The sequence below is a fragment of the Aspergillus welwitschiae genome (genome assembly GCF_003344945.1).
Source record: "Aspergillus welwitschiae strain CBS 139.54b unplaced genomic scaffold BDQ94scaffold_13, whole genome shotgun sequence".
Lineage (NCBI taxonomy): Eukaryota > Fungi > Ascomycota > Eurotiomycetes > Eurotiales > Aspergillaceae > Aspergillus > Aspergillus welwitschiae.
The window spans coordinates 804,157-816,408 of record NW_020798707.1 but is presented as its reverse complement, the minus strand read 5'-3'; the positions used below and the strand labels follow the sequence as shown (position 1 = coordinate 816,408).

At 48.0% G+C, this 12,252-nt stretch overlaps 8 protein-coding genes across 8 annotated transcripts; 5 read left to right on the top strand and 3 right to left on the bottom strand.

Annotated features, from left to right (window-relative positions):
* The first annotated feature begins 1 nt into the window (after position 1).
* On the top strand, positions 2-331 carry BDQ94DRAFT_25118 (uncharacterized protein). The gene has a single exon (XM_026775325.1). It carries the CDS (start codon positions 46-48, stop codon positions 256-258), a length of 213 nt encoding a protein of 70 aa, XP_026627319.1. The 5' UTR covers positions 2-45; the 3' UTR covers positions 259-331.
* Positions 332-545: 214 nt separating this feature from the next.
* BDQ94DRAFT_142526 (putative mitochondrial protein sorting (Msf1)) lies at positions 546-1,880 on the top strand. Its single transcript, XM_026766048.1, has 2 exons — positions 546-1,032; positions 1,098-1,880. Exons 1-2 carry the CDS (start codon positions 880-882, stop codon positions 1,515-1,517), a joined length of 573 nt encoding a protein of 190 aa, XP_026627318.1. The 5' UTR covers positions 546-879; the 3' UTR covers positions 1,518-1,880.
* A 651-nt stretch (positions 1,881-2,531) lies between these two features.
* Positions 2,532-4,034, top strand: BDQ94DRAFT_159125 (ethanolamine-phosphate cytidylyltransferase; the record flags this gene model as incomplete). The annotated part of the gene is made up of 4 exons (XM_026769038.1): positions 2,532-2,655; positions 2,713-2,830; positions 2,880-3,654; positions 3,717-4,034. 4 exons carry the CDS (start codon positions 2,532-2,534, stop codon positions 4,032-4,034), a joined length of 1,335 nt encoding a protein of 444 aa, XP_026627317.1.
* A 404-nt stretch (positions 4,035-4,438) lies between these two features.
* BDQ94DRAFT_169801 (monothiol glutaredoxin GRX5) lies at positions 4,439-5,062 on the bottom strand (the record flags this gene model as incomplete). The annotated part of the gene is made up of 3 exons (XM_026771358.1): positions 4,439-4,590; positions 4,657-4,936; positions 5,036-5,062. The coding sequence occupies 3 exons, from the start codon at positions 5,060-5,062 to the stop codon at positions 4,439-4,441; spliced, it is 459 nt and encodes a 152-aa protein (XP_026627316.1).
* Positions 5,063-5,759: 697 nt separating this feature from the next.
* Positions 5,760-6,476, top strand: BDQ94DRAFT_169800 (putative flavoprotein; the record flags this gene model as incomplete). The annotated part of the gene is made up of 1 exon (XM_026771357.1): positions 5,760-6,476. One exon carries the CDS (start codon positions 5,760-5,762, stop codon positions 6,474-6,476), a length of 717 nt encoding a protein of 238 aa, XP_026627315.1.
* Positions 6,477-6,530: 54 nt separating this feature from the next.
* Positions 6,531-7,648, bottom strand: BDQ94DRAFT_159124 (putative para-hydroxybenzoate-polyprenyltransferase Coq2; the record flags this gene model as incomplete). Its single annotated transcript, XM_026769037.1, has 2 exons — positions 6,531-7,492; positions 7,570-7,648. 2 exons carry the CDS (start codon positions 7,646-7,648, stop codon positions 6,531-6,533), a joined length of 1,041 nt encoding a protein of 346 aa, XP_026627314.1.
* A 1,059-nt stretch (positions 7,649-8,707) lies between these two features.
* Positions 8,708-11,048, top strand: BDQ94DRAFT_178231 (putative JmjC domain protein; the record flags this gene model as incomplete). Its single annotated transcript, XM_026773083.1, has 2 exons — positions 8,708-8,975; positions 9,043-11,048. 2 exons carry the CDS (start codon positions 8,708-8,710, stop codon positions 11,046-11,048), a joined length of 2,274 nt encoding a protein of 757 aa, XP_026627313.1.
* A 139-nt stretch (positions 11,049-11,187) lies between these two features.
* BDQ94DRAFT_25040 (uncharacterized protein) lies at positions 11,188-12,208 on the bottom strand. The gene is made up of 4 exons (XM_026775324.1): positions 12,039-12,208; positions 11,914-11,975; positions 11,505-11,835; positions 11,188-11,421 (listed from the first exon to the last, which is right to left on the bottom strand). The coding sequence occupies exons 1-4, from the start codon at positions 12,124-12,126 to the stop codon at positions 11,327-11,329; spliced, it is 576 nt and encodes a 191-aa protein (XP_026627312.1). The 5' UTR covers positions 12,127-12,208; the 3' UTR covers positions 11,188-11,326.
* Positions 12,209-12,252: the final 44 nt, after the last annotated feature.

The following is a 12,252-nucleotide window of genomic DNA, read 5'->3' as shown; positions in this document are numbered from 1 at the left end:
TTAGTAAGTGCTTGCCTATGTAACCAAGTAACGTATCTATCACCCATGATTTCCCATCCCCCAACCAAATTGGGGTTCCCTCCAAGTACACCAAAAGCATGTGTCTTCTTAGTGTTGACCATTACTTTTGAAACCATATGCCGGATGTTAATATTATCAAGAAACAATGCAAGCTCTTATTGGAATATTCAAAGAAGTTTGGTAATACAAAAAAAACAAGGGGCCAGAGCATCCATCATTGAAACTGCCATATCTTGACCTCAAGTACTTGAAATATCCTATAGTATGAGTAAATGATTGGTAGCATAAGATGTTCATCAGGAATTTGTTTGGATATAGTAGGCATAAACTAACATCGACCCTCCGATATAGTAGCGCCTGATGTCAGATGCACATAATAACTATTAGTGTATTCTCTGTGGAGTTGAAGGCGGTCTTTTGACCTTGGCCGGGAGTCTGATTACTGTACCGGTAAATCCCGACCCTTGGCGCCACTGTGCTTGTCCAGGAGAAGAACGCGGAATCCGGGGCCAAAATTCTCAAAATTTCTACCAATCCTTCCGCTATATTGCACAAGATTGGCGATCGCCACCCTCAATCACTGCGTCCGCCTTCACAACCACTTGTGTGGAGTTCTCATTACTCATGTTGTAGTAGTTGATTATTCGCCACATCCTGAACTCCCCGTAGTTATCGAATTCATAAGAACCTATCTCCGAAGCACCTACCGCCACAGACTTGGGTTTCGCTCCCGGTCTGGCTCGCTCTCTTTTCTCCTTGGACGTGCATCTTCTTGTTCCCGAAGTGTTCTATAAGCATACGTCCACTCTTTTTGTCTTTTACGATTCCAAGGGACGTTTCATATTGCAGTCTATCGACATGAGAGTCTTTTCATCGACGTGCACATTCGATTATTCGTGGGAAGAGGTTTCTGCGGCAAATTGGCGCAAATATTGTCCATGGAATGACAAGTCTACACATGTCGTGGCAGTAGACACCCTATCTCGGGCAGTCGATGCTGATACTGGCATTGTACGTGTCGATCGCCTTATTTTCATTCTTACCGTGCAACACTGGCTGACTGTCTTATTCTATAGCTGCGGACAGAGCGTCTGATCACCTGTAACCAATCAGTGCCGCAATGGGTTCTTTCCCTCTTTGGAGGCAGTGCTACGTCGCATGTTTACGAAGTGTCCTACGTCGATCCTATCTCGAAGAAGGTTACGATGTGTTCGACCAACCTTACATGGTCCAACGTTTTGAACGTCAAGGAGACTGTTATCTATCAGCCGTCGCCGTCAAACCCATCCTCGACTACCGATTTCAACCAAGAGGCGAAGATTACTGCCCTGTGTGGCGGATGGCAGAAAATAAAAAATAAGGTAGAAGAGGCTAGCGTGGAGAGATTTAGTCAAAACGCGAAGAAGGGCCGAGAAGGGTTCGAGGCTGTTCTTGAGATGAGTCGCCGAGTTTTCAGTGAACAACGCGAACTCGAGAGCAACAAGCTCCAATCCTAACTACAGCTGGGGCTTGGGTCTTAGTCTATCTTTTCGTCATAGGTTTTTGAGCGTTTGCATTAACTGGCGTCTCTCTTTTCCGTCTTCCGCCTTCATCGTTATGTCTTAATTGAAGCGTTTGTTTTCTATTCCCGATGGATCTCCCCTCTGCAATTGATCCAAACCGCATCTGCTCGTGATTGTCTTTTGATGCCCTGCCTCAGCGCCTCTTGTTTTTGCTATCACGCGCAACTTATGAGACATGTACTACCAAAAGTTCTAGACGCTTCTTTCGCTCTTATCACCTTGTCTGTTTTCCCACGGCGTGTTTATTTAACATGAGCACTATATACGCACCAGAATAGAGGATTAGACATGTTGAACTAAACCCACTTCTACGTAAAGTGACTGAGTGATAGAGATACCATTTACACACCAAGGCAGTTTGCTCTCGATAATTTCAGAGTATAACATGTGATGGGGTTTTCTTGGTCCCTTTCTTGCTGGCATGGTCGAAAAAAAAAACTCTCGTTTTCCCCACGCGATCTCTAAATGGAACAACTTCTCTTGACGAATATAGTTCCTTGACCGGGACGTTCACTGTGGTAGTACAGTATCTCTAGTGATTAACGAAATCTGACTTGGTCTATAACCCATTTAATTCATGCAACGGTACTACAGGATGGATGTTCTACTACTTTAAACATTTGTACCAGAAGGTACCTTTGAAGTATATCGAAAGTATAGAAGTGTAGGCACCACTAAAGGTTATGCTAGGCGGGGACTGATACAGTATCGCGCCGTTCCGAATCCTACGATGTCATCCCGCCTCCTTCTCCGCATGCCACATTGCCCCTCTTCAGCCCGCCCAGTCGGGTTAGGTAGGTGGACACCCTAGGTCGTTTCATGGTCTCAACCCGTCGACAACTTACCAGAACGCTTCAATACAAGCATAAGGCCAAAGGGGATCCATTTGAAAACTCTGGCAATTGCTTCTTAGTCTACATCTCCTCCATACGGAGTCGCCCTACAAAAATGAGCGCCACTACAGAAGACATGATCCCCGCGCCAGGAGAGTGGCCCGTGGACCCCCAAGTTGATGTACCCATTTCGGACAATCGTATCTGGGTAGACGGATGCTTTGACTTTAGCCATCATGGTATGCCACCCTTTGGTCGTACTTCACACAATGCATTAACAAGGCTGAGTTTTGTAGGGCATGCGGGTGCTATGCTTCAGGCTCGCCAATTGGGAGACGAGCTTTATGTCGGTGTGCACTCTGACGAAGCAATCCTCGAGAATAAGGGGCCGACAGTTATGACACTGGATGAAAGGTTAGTTTTTCTATATTAAGCATCCCAGTGGCCTTCTGACCAAGTCTAGAGTAGCTGCAGTGGAAGCATGTCGCTGGGTGACTCGCTGCGTTCCCTCTGCTCCTTACGTGACATTTTTACCTTGGGTATCGCACTACGGCTGCAAGTATGTCGTCCATGGTGATGATATCACCTCCGACAGCAATGGGGAGGACTGCTACCGGTTTGTCAAAGCTGCAGGGCGCTTTCGTGTGGTCAAGAGAACGCCGGGGATATCCACGACAGACCTTGTTGGTCGAATGCTTCTGTGTACGAAGAACCATTTCGTCAAGAGTGTAAAGGATACACTTAACGGAGAAGAAGGATCTGGAAGTCTGGAAGAGCGCAAGCATTCGGCTGATAGCCTCATGAAAAGGATTCGTGATTATGCCACTGACGAGACGGGTCTACAGCCTGGCCCGCAGGTTTGGATCTGGAACGGATCGAGTTCTGCGAAACTTGGGAACACAGTCGAGGAACCTGGTGCATTTGAGACCATTGTAAACGGAAAGTTGCCAAGGCCGGGGCAGCGAATTATCTATGTGGATGGGGGATTTGACTTGTTCTCATCCGGGCATATCGAATTCCTTCGACAGGTCTTAACGCAGGAGGAATCCGAAGGCCGTCGGCGTGGTTGGTATGACCAAGAGCAAAAGATAAAGAGGGTCAAAGAATACGGAGAGGACTATGGCCCTGCTTATGTTGTTGCTGGCATACATGACGACGATGTTATAAACCATTGGAAAGGCCTCAACTACCCAATCATGAACATCTTTGAACGCGGACTATGCGTTCTGCAGTGTCGCGTATGTTTTCCAAAAAGTCTGGCACCTTAAAGTGAAGTATCAATCCGCTAACCAGGTTTTAGTATATACATGCGGTTATCTTTTCCTCGCCGTTCTCCCCAAGTCAGTCATACCTGGAGGCCATGCCCTTGGGCGTTCCAGATGCAGTTTACCACGGTCCTACTACGTTCATACCCCTCACCTATGATCCTTATATGGCACCCAAGCGGATGGGCATCTTCAAAGAGACATCCAGCCATACGTACCAGCATGTGAATGCCGGTGAGATCGTCGACAGGATATTGAAAAGTAGGGAAGCCTATGAAGAAAGACAGCGCGCCAAACTCGAAAAGGGTGCTGTTGAGGAGTTGGTCAAGTCCAAAGAGTCGGCATCTGCCTAGATAGCAATATGTATAACAAAACCGGGCAAGTGCCCTTTCATAGAACACGAGACTATACGTAATATAGAAAACGGAGGAAGGGAGGGATGCCCGGAGATAGAGAAAACCAGCACTCCGATATTATAGCTGCTTTTGTGCACACCCAAAACAGACACACTTTAAATTCAATAGTATGAGATTTGGACAATAGCGTGACAATGGCGTACGTCATGAAAATTCACATAAGCTTCTTTATCCCCCCATCCTCGACCGCGCTAGAAACGAAAGGCAGACATTGAGCAACGAGCATGAGTGCATCTACTGATGACATGGTTCTCTCCTTCAGACGAAGAACGGTATGATGGTTTGAATGTAAATGTACAGTACGTGTATCGAGGCAGCTGCGCTATATCACCTTCCCGAAATTAGTCGGCCGCCACAAGGACCCCCTTCTCCTCGAGCAATTTAGCAAGTTCTCCATTTTGATGCATAGACATCAATATATCGCAACCACCGATGAACTCCTTCTCCAAATACAATTGCGGAATTGTGGGCCAGTCTGAATACTCTTTGATACCTGAGACCTAGTGTTAGTTGACCTGAGATAGGGATCAAGGACAGAGAGCCCATTTATAAAGCATACCCTGACGAAGTTCTGAATCTTCCAACACATTGAATGCAACGAATTTCTTCGGGTCCACTCCCTGCAGTCCCAAAATTTGTATGCTGGCCCGAGAGAAACCGCACTGCGGCGTCTCTGGCGTGCCCTTCATGAAAAGAACGACAGGTGCAGATGCGACAGCTTTGTCAATAGCTGTCCGTGTCTCCGAAGACAGATACCGGGCATAGAGGTTAGAGCGCAGCTGAATGCCAGCAAATCTGGGTTGCAAAGCTTGAGGTTGTCGGAAAAGCGGCCGAAACGCCTAATAGAAATTATTGTAAACTTGATCTGTTCATGAAGAACAAAATAATAATAGGAGAATAACTGAGAGATCAGTAAAGTAGGGGTTCGCAGTACATACCGATGAGGCCAAAGTCCTAGAAAACATGGTAAATTATTAGCGTGTGAATTTCTAGAAATGCGAATAGATTGCCGCTGGAGTCAAGCTCTGCTTGTCTATATGCACCGAAGTCCGAGGATTTAGTAGCATTATGCGGAGAACTTAACTAGCTACACATGCTCACTAAGCAACCACTGTAGTCATTGACATTAATAAGGTACAGTTCGCAGTCATGTGATTCAAACTTGTCACAGACATGGAGTACTTTATACTTGATTAAAAAGACCAGGGAGCAGGTAACCATGCCATTCGGGAACAGTGTACAGATAGTACATTCTTTCTACAGAACTAAATCATAATAAATAATAGCTGCTACTCGAAGTATCAGGAGCGGCAAAATAAGACATCTAGTGAAGTTAGCTTACGGCTCCCCGTTGTTGATCTTAGAGCAAGATCTCAACTTGGTGAACTTGTGAGTGGACAATTAGGGATAGCAATGTTCCATAGTTAATCCGTATTGAAAGTCTTATGTAAATGATCTTTACGTTACACACTGTGAATGCCGCGAAGGCTACGGCAGAATATTAGCAGAGTAGTTGATAAACGGGTTACTCCTCCAAAACGCCCCGCGTATGCTCTCCAAAACACCCCGCAACTACAAGTGTGAAAATTATCACCCGCCATCCTAACATTAGCATTCATCAGATCGTTTGCCCAACCCGGCCAGGATCTTTACAAGAACCGGATGGAATCCTCACAAGCTCCATTTCACGCCCAACACTACCTGGGTGACAATAAAATCCATGTGCTTCTTGCAGCCAGCGGGTCAGTTGCGACCATCAAACTCCCCAATATTGCGGAAGCCCTTAGCCGCCATTCCAACATTTCTATCCGCATAATCGTTACAAAATCAGCGGCAGAATTTCTAAAGGGGCAAAGTCACGAGCAACCATTGCTCGAAAGTCTGCTCGAGCTTCCTGGTGTGGATGCTATTTACCGAGACGAGGATGAGTGGAGGCACCCTTGGACTCGTGGCGAGCCAATCCTACATATAGAACTAAGAAAATGGGCACACCTCTTACTCATCGCACCTTTATCCGCCAATACCATGGCCAAGATGACCATGGGTATCTCCGATAACCTTCTTCTTTCGGTCCTGAGAGCATGGGACACGACGGGAATGGTAGATGTCGGTTTCAAGGAGAAGAAGCCCCTTGTATTTGTCGCTCCTGCCATGAATACAGCAATGTGGAAGCATCCAATAACCGAGAAGCAACTGGCTATACTAAAAGGTGAATGGGGCGTGAACTCTAGCAATACTGAGGGCTGGGTTTCCGTACTTCACCCGATAGAGAAAGATCTTGCTTGCGGCGATACAGGCGTCGGCGGCATGATGGAATGGAGATCGATAGTCGGTAAGGTGGAGCAGTACCTGGGTATTGGCAAGGACGATGAACAATAAGGTTAAGTAGGGCTCCAGGGCCTGAAAAGACAGAAGTAAAAGGTTTTGTTTCTATCAGCTTTCAAGGGAAACCGGCTCCTCAACCGGTTTATAAAACCCTGTGGTTTGCGCGACATAATCAAGGAGCATTCCCAGGGTAATACCTCCACCGGTGAGCAAGCAACCGTTCTTGAACCACCACCAGCAATTTTGTACATTTTTTAACTGGACTTTCCAGATCATGAGACCGAGGGAGACAGCCGCACTGCCACAACTGCCGATGAAGAAGATAGGCCCGCTTCCCGCTGCTACACCTGCAGCGGCGAGTAACGGCACCTGTACGGCGGCGAGAGCTGAAAGCACAGCTTTTGTGTTCTTTTCGTGACGAAGAGCAATAGACTTAATGCCAGCCGCAACGTCATCTTTAATGTCCATATGCGCGTATATCATGTCATACAGAACCGTCCAGGTCACACAACTGGCGTAAAGCGCAGCAGCAGCTTCCAGTGCGGCGCCATTATTGAGAAGGTCGATGCCCAGCGCAGGGAAGCCCATAATTGCACCCCATGAGAAAGTAAGGCCCAGCACAGCTTGGGGGTAATATGTAACGCGCTTAGCAAGAGGATAAGTGGTCACCAAAAGAAGACTGGGTATACCGTACCAAAGGCATTGATACGGAAATTGAAGAAGAATACCGAGTCCTGCTAATAACTGAGAGCCCGTGAAAAGCACTGCTTTGCCAGGAGAAATTGCTCCTCTTGCGATCGGGCGGAATTTCGTGCGTTCGACATGCGGATCCAAGTTTCTATCCCATAGATCATTGATTGCACATCCGGCACCGCGCATAATCAACGCACCAGCAAAGAAAAGCCCGGTAGTTCCAACGACCTCCCAGACCGGGACGGACGGCGCAATGGACGCCGCAAGTAGAGTAGAGTATGCGCAGGGGAAGAAAAGGTAGTATGTACCTGTCGGTTTATCGAGGCGTAGCAGCTCAGCGTACGGTATCCATGACGGAGGCAAATAAGAAATAAGGCCTTTGTTTGGTGGCGTATAGCATTTCACTGAGGCCTGGCTTGTCGTACTATGTGCGTGGCTAATAATAAGGGCTGACCGACGGGGATGGCGGTTGTGGGTTGTAATATTCGATTTTCGGTAGGCCGATTGAATGCTGTTGGTCGCAGTATAACCATATCTCCTAGAAGATGATAGCGAAACTGGACCAGCATGTCCCTGTATAGGGATGCATCGGTATATATATGTGCTCCTTTCCCTAGGATAGCGACATAATCGTGCATGCCGGCCGGCTAACAAGCAAGTGGCCCAGGCACTCATCATGATCCGGATGGGGATATCGAGACGATGGTGCGTAGCAATTGGCACCGTGTATGGCCAGCAGTTTCAATCTTATTGTACACGGAGACAACGAATCGAACTGGCACGGCGGTTAGGCAGATGAAATCCGTACGCCAACCAGAATAGACGCTATCCGAGCCAATTGACCAGCAGGTGAGAAGAATTGAAGCAGAAAAGGCGTAAGACGAAGCTATCACCGAGCAATTCCCATACCAGGAGCAGAAGCTTCCGAAAATCAACCCCCAAGGAAATTGATCCGGAGAGCAAAAGGTTTATTATGATGCGCGAAATTTAAGGTATATTGGCGTCCGGAGGTGTTCTCGAGCCTTTTTCGGCAGTGGTTCCATGCGTTCCTGGGCCCGCGCCGGACGGGACCCACATGCCACAATCGCGGATGCAGCTGCAGCCAGAGTGAATCGAGACAATCAACAACCGCGCGGTGTCAATAGATATTAAATGCTCTTTTTGATTTCATCATTTGGGAAGCGAGGTACAGCTTGAGCAGAAAGCGACTGCTTTTTTTGTCTCAAGTTTGTGGTGTTACTCGCCTGTTGCTCGCTACTGTGATGACCGCGCGATATGCGTCTGTGGGCAAGTGATGAAGTACGCCCTACCGGACTGTTTCTTGAAGCGCATTAACCTCGGTCCCACGAAGCCTGAATACCTCTCGCGGGCGATATCCATGAGTGATCTGGTATACGTGCACTCCGACAATTCTTTACACGATTCCCGGAGAACACAGCTTCTGCGCAGCTGTCCATTCAGAAGCTTTCTATTTAGGAGTATGCTATATTACGGGGAGCAAAAAGTGTTGGCTTTGTCTAATATCGCAAAATAGGGTGATCGTTACCCTGGAGATATCGCCAATTATATCAGATAGTTGGAACCCCGTCAGGATGCCCGCCCAGCGACCCCGAGCGGCTTTTGAGCCACTTTCTCCAGACTTGGACCTCACAGCACTTGTGAACTCGACACCAAACTTTCAGGAAGCTGCCAGGATTCACTGCGATATGATTGATGAGAATGGGCTAGAGATATTTGAGAAGCTCGTCTTGCTCCATGTGGTTCGGGGCGGAAAGCCTTTGGTAGTCGAGGGCTTCAATCACCGGCTCAATAACACGATCTTCTCGGAGAAGTGGCTAAGAACTCACTATTCATCAAAAAGTGAGTGAGTGATGTTTCTCTCGTCTATGCTGACTTCCTTATCTAACTCAGAGCCTCTACGACACAGCGGAATGTGCTCGGAATTTGACCACAAAAACTGATTTACCTCTTACTATTGGCCATTACCTGAAGAACATGCCCCTTCTAGCAAACCAGTGGACGTCATATAACTACAAAGATCCCGAACGTCAGAGAATCTATCTCAAGGACATTGACTGCCCTTATCAGTGGCGCGAGCAATTGAAAAGGATAATCCCCCCCGGATTATTTTACTTGAATCAGTTTCAGGAAACCTTTGACGGTCCGGGAGCGAAGAGAAGTACATCTTCCAACAGAAATAAAAAGTCTTCGGGATCAAATGGCCCAATAGCCAGACCTGGGGATCTTATGAGTTGCCTCCCTCCTAGCATGCGTGCAGAAAATCTGATGTGTTACATTGGCCACGAAGGTACCTATACACCAGCTCACCAGGAAATGTGTGCTAGTTTGGGCCAGAACATCATGGTGGAGGCATCGGATGGTTCCGCTGAATATGGTAAAGAAACGAAGCCGGGGTCGTCTATTTGGTTCATGACCGAGAGCAAAGATCGCCGGGTAGTCTCGGAATATTGGATGTCAACTCTAGGCCACGATATCGATATTGAGGATCATTTTGCGCAAATAAATGCGTGGAAGGCAGCGCCTTTCAAGACTTACGTTGTCGAGCAACGACCGGGCGACTTCATCCTCATACCCCCTTTAGCAGCACACCAAGTGTGGAATCGAGGGACAAGGACAATGAAAGTGGCTTGGAATCGTACAACCCCGGAGACCCTGGAGAAAGCGCTCACCGAGGCTCTTCCTCACGCCAGGATGGTTTGCCGAGACGAACAGTACAAGAACAAAGCGATAGTGTTCTACTCATTGGAGCATTACTCGGCCATCCTCCGCAAGGCAGATACAGTTGACAGTGGTGATTCGACACTTCAGCAGATAGTTAAAGATTTCGAGCACCTTTTCGGTCTCTTTACTGACATCATCTTGTCTGAGAGTTTCTCGGACCAACTACCCGAAGAGGATGTTGAATATGTTGCTTTTGACAGTAATATTACCTGTTCATACTGCCGGGGTAATATTTTCAACAGGTTCCTAACTTGCCCGTCTTGTGTGGGACCAACGAACACAGACGAGGAAGACACTTATGATATTTGCATGGAATGCTATGCGATGGGCAGGAGCTGTGCTTGCATAGCTAAGCTTAGATGGGTTGAGCAATTCCCTTGGGATGAGCTTCAAGCCAAATATGAGACCTGGAGGCTGCAAATACTCGACATCAACTCTCAAGCTCGAGAAACATTCGTGAGTCTCCCGGCGCAAAGGAGCCGGCTGGAGAAGAGAACACTTGCAGAGGTTTGCCAATTGGAACTCGGGAGGCGGCCATGGGTCGACATAAGTAAGCCAACCGTTCAGTCAGAACGGCTGGAAGAGCTGGAAAGTGATTCAGAGCGACTTGATTCCGCGCGCAAACGCAGGAAAACTCGTCGGGTTGACGCACTCCAGCAGACTGGGAATTGCCATATCTGTAGATATGCCGAGCCAAGGTGGAAGCTTGCCTCCTGTTCTAGCTGCCGGGCGAATTACTGTTATGGTAGCTTGTTTAGGGCTTTCAATATAAAGCCGCAGGAGACAATGGAGGCATTCGAGTGGAAGTGCCCAAAGTGCCGCAAGATTTGCAGTTGTGCTACTTGTCGTCGCGATCCTACGATGACGCCCTTTGAGCCGACATGCACATTGTTGGGGCACGACACTCGGAAGATAGCCGACCCTCGAAGTGTGGAGAGCTTGGTGGATTTCCGACAATCCAACCTCAGATGGCTAAAGAAGGCCGGCGATGATGAGGTCAAACGGCTAAAAAAGCACCAAAAAGAAGCCGACGAGAAGCGTAACCGGTCAATGGTCGAGCATAGCATTCAGCTTGAGGAGGCGCCTTCGGTAACAGAGTATGCGCCTGACTATGGCGATATACCGGTAGATCCGGCCCTGGAAAAGCTTGACGGCTCGTTTATGAGTGTACCTGATCTCTCCGGCCAGTGACAAGTTCCAGGGCGCTGCAGCAATTCCCCATGTCGTTAAAGCTCTATGCATGTCAGGCGTTATACTTTTTTTTTCTTCTATTGTTTTCACTTTTCCACAAATAGCGAGCAGGCATATCTTGGCATTGGTATCAGCGGACGAATTCAGGATCGAACTTAAGTCTTGCACACTCGCTGAAATATCGAGACCATGAGCGTATAACTGTCGCCCGCGTCTTGTTAGGTGATTGCCCGTAGAGCCGTGCTTGACCCAAAAAGGCTGTATAATTGTAGCATGCTCTATGCTCCTTTGTACTGATAGCGGAGATTCTCAAGAGTCTTAAGGTCAACCGAAAGCATGACCTTGCGTGCGACTAGGACAGCCGCAAACATTGCTATATCGTGTCAGTACTCGTCCGATCTTTCCACCAAAGACTCAGAGCAGCTAAGCAAAGCAAGGATGCTGAAGATCACCTACCTCCTGGAACCAAGTAGATAACCGGCTGGATCTCCAGCCAGGATTGCGTTGTGGGTTGCGAAGCGTAGACCAGGGCCAGAAGCACGCAGATCGCAGCATTGACAGGCAAGATGTATGGCCGGATGCTCGCCATAGCATGCGGTGTGGTCATTGGTCTCTTGCCCTTAGGATCCGGGCGTTCGAGTGGGAGATACTTCATGATATAAGCTGTGACTAGTAAAGATAGAGTACCGAGCAAAGAAAGGCATCGTTCAGATAGGCTCGAGGAGCCCGACAGTATTGAAGCAATAAAAGCGAAGCTGGAAAATAGCGGGATGGCGGCGAAAACGATCTATATAAATGCGTCGATTGGCACTCAGCAAATGCTCTCATTTTTAGTTCGGTTGTTTCCTGTAGGAGATATATTTACACTATATTCAGAGTTCCGCTTCTCATCCAGTGCTTTCAGCTGCTCTATCACACGTTCCTGCTCTGTCGGACCGTCAGCAACGTCGTCTAGAATGGCTTCCTGCCTGGGCATCTGACAGTGCATACCTTCTTCGTCCAGCTCCTCCCGACTGTGCTCTTCATCGCCTGAATCGTCAGGGTAGCGAAACGCTCTGCGAAGCCTTGCCGTTGCCATCGCTGCAATTGTATGTCTGCTGTGAAGGTAGTAGAGAGCACTAGAGAGTTGGTGATGACGTCGCTCAGGTCTAAAAGCACACAAGGTCCCTTTAGCTTGGGCGTGAGTTTGTCTCGTTTGCCAAGG